At 29.7% G+C, this 10,382-nt stretch overlaps 2 protein-coding genes across 2 annotated transcripts; one reads left to right on the top strand and one right to left on the bottom strand.

Moving 5' to 3' along the window:
- Window positions 1-564: 564 nt before the first annotated feature.
- Window positions 565-8,148, bottom strand: eas (ethanolamine kinase 1). The gene is made up of 7 exons (XM_068771944.1): window positions 7,879-8,148; window positions 7,677-7,813; window positions 7,409-7,592; window positions 5,509-5,597; window positions 3,633-3,859; window positions 842-1,070; window positions 565-759 (listed from the first exon to the last, which is right to left on the bottom strand). Exons 1-7 carry the CDS (start codon window positions 8,011-8,013, stop codon window positions 696-698), a joined length of 1,065 nt encoding a protein of 354 aa, XP_068628045.1. The 5' UTR covers window positions 8,014-8,148; the 3' UTR covers window positions 565-695.
- A 1,021-nt stretch (window positions 8,149-9,169) lies between these two features.
- UQCR-Q (Ubiquinol-cytochrome c reductase ubiquinone-binding protein) lies at window positions 9,170-10,326 on the top strand. Its single transcript, XM_068771947.1, has 2 exons — window positions 9,170-9,421; window positions 10,163-10,326. The coding sequence occupies exons 1-2, from the start codon at window positions 9,268-9,270 to the stop codon at window positions 10,255-10,257; spliced, it is 249 nt and encodes an 82-aa protein (XP_068628048.1). The 5' UTR covers window positions 9,170-9,267; the 3' UTR covers window positions 10,258-10,326.
- The last annotated feature ends 56 nt before the right edge of the window (window positions 10,327-10,382 follow it).

Raw genomic sequence — 10,382 nt, 5'->3', positions numbered from 1 at the left:
AGAATTAAATTAAAACACTACAGAACGTGTTTCTATTATTTCAGCTTTTCTTTTCGGCGGTTTCATCTATAAGTACATAGAGGAAGCTCATCGATTATCAAAACGTAAAAATCCTAAAGATTTTATAGACGAAGTTGATCCAAATCCGCCAAAGCCCCCCCCACCTCCTGAAGTGGAAACAAAATGTTAAATTTATTATTATATACCTTTATCCGATATTTTTTATATTTTATTTACTTTGTCGATATATTTTAATTCTATTAAGTTTTAAAGAGTAACTGATTTACACGACCTCGTCAGTTAACATGTATTTTTTTAAAAAATTGGATCGTTCCAAATATTCGAAGTAATTTTTTTCTTTTTTATAATTTTTCAATTGTTATCGCTAAAATATTTTAAAATCAATAATACAGTATGAATGAAGCGTGACAATTACAAAGGTTTTATGAAATTAAATTTATGTACCGTTTTTAGGAAAGTCTTGTTGACAAACTTGCATAAGACGTTTTTGTTTTCGAATTGTTCAGTTTTTTGTGTTAAATAAAACAAAAGTTTTTCTCTTCTTCAAATATATTGATATATTTTAAATTTATTTACTAGTGAATATATTATAATATCGTTTGTAATAACGAAATTTTGTAAAGCATTAATAATAAACACACAATAATAAACAGAATCGAGGATCTTAATTTATATCAAGGATTTCTCAAATATTTATCTTTCTGATCAAAGTATCTATTAAGTCGTATTTCTGCATATCTGTGAACAAATAATTGTTAGTATTAAAATGATCCCAAAAACTATTTTTTTCGGTGCTGTACATAATAACTTATTAACTTACGTCCCAAAATCGAAGTTAATATCAGAAAGTTCGTATTGCACTAGTGACCAGATTCCCCACAGGAAGTGCGAGGCCAGCGACAATTGTTGCACCTCGTTGTAAAGTTTCTCTACTTCCGTATCATTTGGTTTTTCCTTATTCAAATATTCGGACAGGTACGTACTAATCCAAAATACTTGATATTCTTTATTTGGATATCGATTATAGTCGATATCGTCAATTGACAAACCTGAAAAAGATACCATCGCTAAGTAATGACAATAATCCTAAATATGGCAAGCATTACTGGATGCGGGCCGTGCGATACCTGTCGTTGAGACAATTTTAGAGGAGGCCTATGGCTTGCAGTCTTGCATCTGTCGGCTGACACGATGATAATAGAAAAAATAAACAGGACTGTTAATAAAATATGTTTACTCTGAAGTGTAGACAAGAGGGTCCTAGAAAATGTGACGATCACTCTTTAAATATTTCAAAAAGGATTATGATATAGTGCTTAAACTCTTGGATACCTGAATAATTAAGAAACCGTATTTTTTTTAGACATTTTTGTCACTTTTTTGACACACATCGTAATCGGGGATTTACAATTTCCGGTAACGTATTTTAAAAGCGGTCCTAGTGTCTCGGGGTAAACCCAGTCTGGCCAAGCTGATCTAAGTTGGCATCATGTCCAATACAAACAAGACTGACTAAACCTAATTTAAAAACAGTAGAAACTTATAATCTAAATTCCTATACTCGCATCAGTTTAAATTCTAACACATATTGATAATATGTTTAATTTAAAAATACCAACATTACTCATGCAGTGGACATGGTAATTATATTTTAGTGTTGACCGTATTCGCATACAGCATTTGCGGTTTGATGTTAGAACACAAATTAGGTTATACGTACTTTAGATATGGAGCAATACGAAAACGATTCGTCAATTGATGTTACTTATTCAATACAGGACTTCAATCATGATGTAGAGATAAATGCTACGTATTTTATGGCTGTGAGAACCGGAGATTGAATGATTACATTGGATGTACGATACAATTGATGTGACCACAGATATTATTTTTGGTTGTAAGACAAAACTATACATTTTGTACAAATTATTGTGGCTATTTTAATCCGAAAATTCCTTGTTTCCTATTGAAATTCTAGCTGTCTCCCACCTGCTTCGCGGACTCGCATTAAATTTTGTGAATTTTATATTATCCATTCCCGGTAATTTTTAACACGTGAAAAAAATCTAACCATGTTTTAGTAATTTGAAATTAATACATATTTTTTTTATTAACATTCCCTCAATCCCCATTGCAAGTATAATTTAGTAAAACCTTTCTTAGCTGACCTTTACCAAATTTCAAATTAGTAATATACGTGGAAATCGCTCACCATATTAATTTGTTATTCAACTTTATCCAATAAATATATCTTAAATGTGGGCTTTAAACATACGATACTTTATGTGATTGTAGTTATTGGGAAAAGAATTAGTAAAAAAATAAAATAATAAATCCTTATCTTCTTTCCACTTAATAAAAGTTTGTTTTTTAATTTATTTATTTTCAACGAATCTGATAAAACGGGTATTAGGTTGTACGTCATGGAAACTTTAAACAAATTCGTACGGTCGAGTTAGAAGTAGTTTCTAATCTAAATTAATAAAGAGTATTTAATAGTATCCACCGTATCTTGAAAATAAATACAATGTGAACTTATCTGTTGTATGTTTGTTACGTTTACGCAAGGTTGATGTTTGAAGTAGTTTTAAATTAACGAAAAGGTCGATAACATTATTTAGATATTAATTTACGAAATGCCTACATAACAAATTATTAATAGAAAAAATTGTATTACACCAGGAAGCAATGTTAAAAAAAAGAAAAATTTGTCTAAATAATTTCCTTTTTCTGGTCTGGAGTTTGCGGCTTGCACGGCTGCCCAAATGCCGCAGAGAGCACCTAGCCTGAGAACCCTTTAAAGATAGCGAAACTTTAGGGCCCCCGGAGAAACCTCGGCTTGAGCCGCTTCATACTACTATTTCATCCGATTGGGAGTCTGCCAAGCTATTAGAACGCTTCGGCGGACGCTACATTGAATGACTGGGCTCAAGGGTCCCTACGAGAAGATTTTTTTTACTTTTATTTACTTGGTCTTTTTCTCTACGATTTTACGACACATGGCGCACGAGTATTCATTGCAGTACTTGTATAACGTGACCGAACTACAGACAGTATATGCCACTAAATTTATTTCTTGGATAAACGACTGGCGGTAAAAGATGGGTTCTTAGTATATTATTGCACATATAAAAATCAATTCAAAACTACAGTTTAGTTTCATTCACATTCATTTCAAAGTCCGAATGTTTGTAAAATCGATAACGATGTCGCTATCTATATAACAATAATACTGTATTTTTTAAGTAACTGGTAACGTAAATTAAAAAAAAATCAATGTATCTATTCAAGCAGGCGTTTACACGCCACTTTGTTATCAATTGTTGTAACACTATAAGTAGTGAGCTCCCACCAGTTCGGAATGGTCCAGAAACTTAACGATTGCTCTTTTTAAACGAAATTTAACTATGTATGATTTGTAACATAATTTAAAACTTTATTATAAAAACCATATACTACTTAAATGAGTCAATACAGCAAAATTTCTCACATTTCGATTAACCAAAAACTTTCGATTGCCGTAATAAGATTTATTTAAAAATATACCTTTTAATTTTAGATTTAGAACTAAGAAAAGAAAAGTTTAACGTACTTTATTTAAAACTACTTACCGACGTATTCGTTGAAATGATTTGCTATGTCAAATGCCTGGTAGTTATAAGCGGCATATTCATAGTCAATGAACGAAACCGTCCCTTTGGACTGATTGTAGATCACGTTTCCTAGAAGCAAATCATTGTGAGCAAACACAATCGGGCTCTCATTTCTGATTAAACGCGATTTTAGTCGCTCAAACTCTATCCTCAGTCTCGTTACAGATCCGAAACTATTGGCAAATCTACAACAGTGAATAAAATACGTGTGTTAAAAATTTTGAAAGGCCCAATATATCAAATTAAAACATCTAATGCTATAATTCCAAAACAAAAAAAAAATAAATCTTTTTTTATATGTACGCTATTTTTTATACCTTTCACGTAAACCTTAATTTATCTGCTTAATGGAAAATGTATCCAATTTATTCACTTTCACATCAATGTTTAAATAATTCATAAATTTTTGGACGTTTAAAAAAAAAGATTATTATTATTATCTATTACCATATAACAAAATTACGCTACATAGAAATAAACTCAACGGAATTTGTAACGGATTGTTTTAACACATGGGTGTTTTGATTTTTATATAAAATCGATATTTTATCGACTTTATTTTTATGGTAACCTTTACGAATTTTTAAACAATATTTTTTCCGCGTAGATGGAAGCGTTAGAAACAATGGAAGGATAAACAAATACAAGCCAATGTATTGCAGAAGTCGTTACTGAAACAGATAAAATGTTTTTTTGTGTTTAATGTTTGAATACAGGCGTACTGCGTTTGTGGTTTTTTAATTGATTAAAAATATTACAACGCTAAACATCCATTGTTCTTACTTTGCTTATTAAACTTTTTCAACACTTGCGTTCTATTTATACATTCGAAATCAACCATCATAAATAAAATATTTTCTGTTTAATTTGGCTCCCAATGTATATACCCAACCTTATGCTAAAGAATTGGATAACGCAATATGAATAAGGCAACGGATATCAGACTAGTATATTTGTCAATCCAAATTTTATTGTAATGTTATTAGTAATTACTGATTAAATTTAAATTGCAATGTTAGTTCTATAACCTAAAACGGAAAAATAAAATATAAAATAATATAATTAGTTATTTGAAATAAAAATAAGCGATTCAACACAGAAAATTTCGCATTTCGCGTAAATCATTGACATGCTATAACCTAATTTAATCATCGATTTATGAGTTAAGTGTTAGATTCTTATTCCAATTTTAGCATTGATTTGTCAAGGGAACAGAAGTAACTCGACGTGGACATTAAATCGTAACCCATTGACATTTAAAAAATGGCAAACGGTTATGGTGTAATATTTGCAAAATGGTTTAACAAAACAAGCACGTTAGGCACGGATATCAAATAAGCAAATTGAGACGTACTTTCACTTCATACACTGAAATTGTTCTAACTGCGCTGCAAACACCGCTTCCATATTACGTAAACAGTTCATGACTTGGTTTCGACGTGACCTTTAACTGATAATCGGTTGCCGCGAAGACTATTGCTAACACTGACACTAATACATTAACTTCATAACATTAGAAAACTTTTGCATTTACATATAAGCAAAAAATACCCAAGAACTGATTATTTGCATCACAAATATTAGCTTTTAAGCCAACAATGAATATGGGATAGCAATAACAATAAGAAAATTTCTTGGCGAAGTTGAATATTATATAAACAGATCTTAAAAGACAAAAATATTTGTTTTATCTTTTAGTGAAGGCATAAACTTTGATCCACATGAATAATTTAACCAATGCTAAGAATGATGAATACTGAACCATTTATATCCATAAAATAAACTGAATATAAATAACTTATCAGAACCTCTTACAATATGTAAAATAACTGACCTTGTCTGTTTCTCTTTCTTTGAAAATGTTTCCGGTATTAGACACAAAAATTGTTCAATTTTATCCCAAATCATTGGTTTTTTATCAATCTAAAAAAAGAAATGTTATTTTATGACACATTACTGATGACATTAATATATACTTATTTAATTTGAAGAACATTACAAAGTTGATGATTTTTATTAAAAGCAGAAAATAACATGTCAACATAGGCCTAAGGTCTTTTAGGTCTTAAGTATGCTGTTACATAAGTTGTTAAAGCTGTGAATAAATAATAATGGATTATTATTTATTAGTATGAAGATAAGCAGGCCATTCAACTGTTGCTGTATGAAATAATATAAAAGTATTACAACACAACATGATCTAGTGACTTGAGAAGGTTAATCCAGTTACTCCAGTAAATACATTCTTCCTGTGCACAATTCCTATGTATTATTACTGTACATAAACCTATTGTCACATCATATCAGACAATAGACGCAAACTGCAAGACATAGGCCTCCAATGACTGGTCTTGTGTCCATATTCATCAACCTTCTGCAACCATAATTATTATCGGAAACACTTGAGAACCTTTCAGCTCCAACAGGAAAAAAAACAATGACTCATCTATCATCTAATAACAAGTAACTGCAATTCTTTACCATGTTAAAATAGCACCATGCTGAGTGAGCACAATCTCAATCTTTTGGCACTGGCAATGGCACAACAAGAATATTTACATTAATCTTGGAGATAATGTAAGATTTCCCTGCCTATATTTACATAGTCTTAGGGGCTGGGAAAACAACCTTTCAAAAACGAAACATTTAGTGCAACCCAAAATGAGCCCATTGCTGCTTTGAAACCAGCCCACTGAGATAAGACAAGGCAAGAGGACAAGAAAAGTATTTCCAGCTCAAACTGAGGCTTCAAACTGAGACTTTTACATTTCATTACAAACCACAATTAGGCAGCAGCAGATGTCTTTGTATACTAACATTTATCGTGCAAACTGTAGTTAACATAATATAATCACAGATAGTGATAACACTCCTCTAGTCTTGCAACCCTTTCTCAAAAGATATTTATCTTTGTTTCACAAACATCCCTTGATGTACCTAAATAGTATTCTCATAAAAATATGGTTTTAATGAATGCAAGTAAAACTCACATTCCAAAAAAAGCTTCATTACAATTATGTAATATTATTCATAAAGGAGACAACAATTTTTATTGTTGACTCCCATAGTTTTATTTAGAAAAAAATATTTATAAACAGAGTTTAAATAAAGAACAAATTAACCCTGTTAACAATAATAATTTCTTAATCTTTGTAAATTAAGGGTATGATAAGACAATGAGAAAGGGATTATAATTTATCAAAGCTATACTGGTTAAAAAATCTAATCAACATTATTGCTATGCAAAGGTAATTTGTTAAGTTACTCAGCTTTAATGATAATACAGAATAGCTAATATAATCTATAACCATACATTAATTATCTTTCTTGATCTATGCTACTAAGCACTGCAAAAATTGTAACTAACAATGGGCACACTCTTACCCAGCCTTTAGTTATGGTATTCTTTGAGGTTTACATAAGTTTGCTTAATAAAGACTTTTATAGCAATGTCTTTTAAATCAACCAAAAGTATAATGTAATAGATTAAGAATTATATTCACAAAAAATACCAATTTTTAAAAATTTAAACTGGCTTATTAAAATAATTGATTAATTATTTTTAAAATCATTCCCTTATTAGCCACCTTGTACTACATTGTAAAACAAGTTATAGTGTGACTTATAAAAGAATAAATGAAAAGCTTCGGGTATAAATATAAAACTTCTTTACAGGTATAATAATATCACAATCTGCTGTTATTTCAGTTTTTTATTTAAATATTACTACTTACTTCTTTTCCAAGTTCAACTTTATGCATCTTTGCCATTTGTTGAGCCACCATGGTTGCAATTTTTGGATCAATAACTGTGTCTATGTTGAGAGTTACTCCAGGAAAATATTCATAAACAAGACCATTTTTAAAAACTCCATATATCTCTGGGGCCAATCCAAGAACATTAAGGGCAGTTATGTTTCTTGAAAGAAATAGTTATTAATAATAGTATATTAAATTTAGAAACCATTGTATAATATGATTCTAATTCAAGGGCAAAACTTACCTTATTTCTGCAGTTCTGTCAATGAGTAAGTCTGTCTTATTTCCATAAATACGAACAAGCACAACCTCATTACCTTCACTTATATCATCGTTCAAGTGACACGCGACAAGTTTATTTGTGATGCCATCAGTGAAAAGCTGAAACAACATACATTCGATAGTAACAATTTCAACGCCATTGTTAGTTATTAATTTAGTCATACCTTGAATTTAACTCTCTCCCTAGGCCAGCCTGGTCTAATTTTATTAAGAACCTTAAAAATTCCTGGATATACATTATTTTCTTCAATTTCTACTGGTATAAAAATATCTCCTGCTGCCAAACATAATAAGGACATTTTTAGTATTTATGAAACAATTACGAATTTAACCCTAATCGTCAACATATAATTTAAGAGCGACTGACATCGAACGTGATAAAAAAGAACTGCTATACATTTTATGTTATCACAGCTATTAAATAATTATTTATCATATCAAAAGTTTATATTTTCTTTGACGGACATAAGAAAGAGACACAGTATATCTTAAATGTCATGTAGACAGTTTTATGTCATAGTGAGATAAAACAATTTTAAGAATGAATTGTTTCATAATATGAGTACAGAATTAATTAATATGCCTATCGCTTACTTATGTAAAAATATACAATATGAATGTATTTTAAAAATTTGAATTAAAAAAAGAATAACCAGTTTCGAATTATCGATTATTCGATTTTTAACCTAAATAGGCTTACTTATAGTGGTATTATGTATTACTTTCCTACAGAATCATATGTATGAAGTTTACTTTTACGCGTTATCTTGCAAGTTTTATTTAAATTTAATGAACACATATAAATAAAATTCTGTGCAGTACCACAATTTTAGCCGCCTCCTTGATACATTTACTTAATAATTTTTTTTCTAATAAGTCGCCTTGTAGTCGGCCAATAATCACCTTGTAATTTAAAATAGTTTAGTTTATATTATTATTAATAGTTTAGTTATAGTTTTAATGCCTGGAGTCAATTTCTAAAAACCAATATGGTGTTAATACAATCTTACATACAAAACAGTACAAAGAAAGTAGCAAGGGGGCGCTTAATACTATTATATTTTTACTAAAAAATCAAAATCATCCGTTTGTAATAACATAGTCCTGAAATACATTTTAAAATATATTTTTGAGTGAAACAGGCCTTATTAATCTAGAGATTTATGTTTGTTTAGCTACCGACGTGTATAACTTAAAAATTAATATAATTTGTAAAGTTATAATTAATCAAAAGTTCTGTCAACATATCATTTAATAAGTATTGCTTATAATACCCAAACAATCGAAATCACTAGTGGAATTAAATTTTAATTTAAATATAGTAGTAGCATTATTTTAATTTAATTTGATCTGTTTAGTATAAGAAAAATTTACACAGATTTTCTTATTCGATACTAAACGCTTTCGTCATACTGATAGTAATATCGATAAATATGTTGCAAGAAATGTAGCTTCACTACTCTACTCTCTTATGCAACGGTGATAGAGTAGAGTTGGAATACATATAGTGATTAAAATTTGTTACAAATTATAATTAAAAATTAATTTCCATTATGGGAAAACACTTTGGTGAATTGGCTAAAATCAGAGGGTTAATTACCTATAAATTGTCGCCGCATGAGCAACGCGCTTATGCTGGTGCCATCTCCAATGGACTACCGAACCTATTTCGCAGATTTCGTGAAAATGTGTTCAGAGTTGCACCTCGTAAGTTATTTTATAAGTATTTCATTCACAAAATTGTTGACATTACCTTTAATTAAATGATGTTTATCGAACTTATGTAGTTCCTAATATACAACTAACGCAATAGGCAGTGTTAATATTTTTGTAGTGATTATAAACAATTAAAATTTTTATCCATTTTGCTATTACGTAACTTTGTTTTGAAAATGTATTGAGTAATTTCTCAGGAAACGTGTTTCATTGGAGATTAGCTATACTTCAATTAATAATAACAATGAGCAACTGTAGAAAGCCACTTGTTTTTTATGTAAAAGAAGTGATTGTGACGGAAAAAAACTTTTACTTTAAAAACTTCGTGGTGGTATTGTCAACTCATTTTATATTATAGAGGATTAAAAAGAAGACACTTAGATGCTAGATTAGTTGTTTTGACATATGGAAAAATTAGTGTGAAATATTGTAGCGATTGTTTTCCATCTAGTATAGATTTATATTTGTGGTTTTTTTGAACAAAATTACCCCACTACCTAGCGCTAAATAAATACTTGTGTTGGTTATTATGATAGTTTTTCAACTTTTAGAATAAATATCTCTGTACCGTTTCTATCTGCATTGCAATTTAATCCTTCTAATTGGTCATTACTAATGTGTGTGGTCTATGGCCAAAATGTATTGAAATCTAAGAATGAGAATGTTCTTCATGTTCTCTTTCTGCATAAGCTCAATTTGTATGTTGAGTAAATAATTTCATTTATTTTTCAGCATTCATTGTTGGGTATCTAATATATGAAGGTGTTGAAAGGGAACATCACAGACGCACACGCAAAAACCCTGCAGATTTTGAAAATGATGAATAAATGAATCAACATGTAGATAATTTTGTGTAGAATCTTTTAATTTATTTAATAAATAAATCTTTAATTTTACTGTTCTTTTTCCTTTATAAAAAATTTTCATTAAATTTTGCTCATTCATCACTAAC

Source organism: Battus philenor, unplaced genomic scaffold, assembly GCF_028537555.1.
Source record: "Battus philenor isolate CCGP_79_NKW_IND1 unplaced genomic scaffold, ilBatPhil1.0.hap1 SCAF_4, whole genome shotgun sequence".
Lineage (NCBI taxonomy): Eukaryota > Metazoa > Arthropoda > Insecta > Lepidoptera > Papilionidae > Battus > Battus philenor.
The sequence above is the reverse complement of the archived record's forward strand: the minus strand, read 5'-3'. Positions and strand labels throughout refer to the sequence as shown.

Coding starts and splice junctions, on each gene's coding strand:
- eas (XM_068771944.1), bottom strand. CDS start 8,013: ATGTCCTTATTATGTTTGGCAGCAGGAGATATTTTTATACCAGTAGAA. Junction 7,593..7,676: donor GACAGAACTGCAGAAATAAG/GTAAGTTTTGCC, acceptor ATTTCTTTCAAG/AAACATAACTGCCCTTAATG. Junction 5,598..7,408: donor AAGTTGAACTTGGAAAAGAA/GTAAGTAGTAAT, acceptor TTCTTTTTTTAG/ATTGATAAAAAACCAATGAT.
- UQCR-Q (XM_068771947.1), top strand. CDS start 9,268: ATGGGAAAACACTTTGGTGAATTGGCTAAAATCAGAGGGTTAATTACC. Junction 9,422..10,162: donor TGTGTTCAGAGTTGCACCTC/GTAAGTTATTTT, acceptor TTTATTTTTCAG/CATTCATTGTTGGGTATCTA.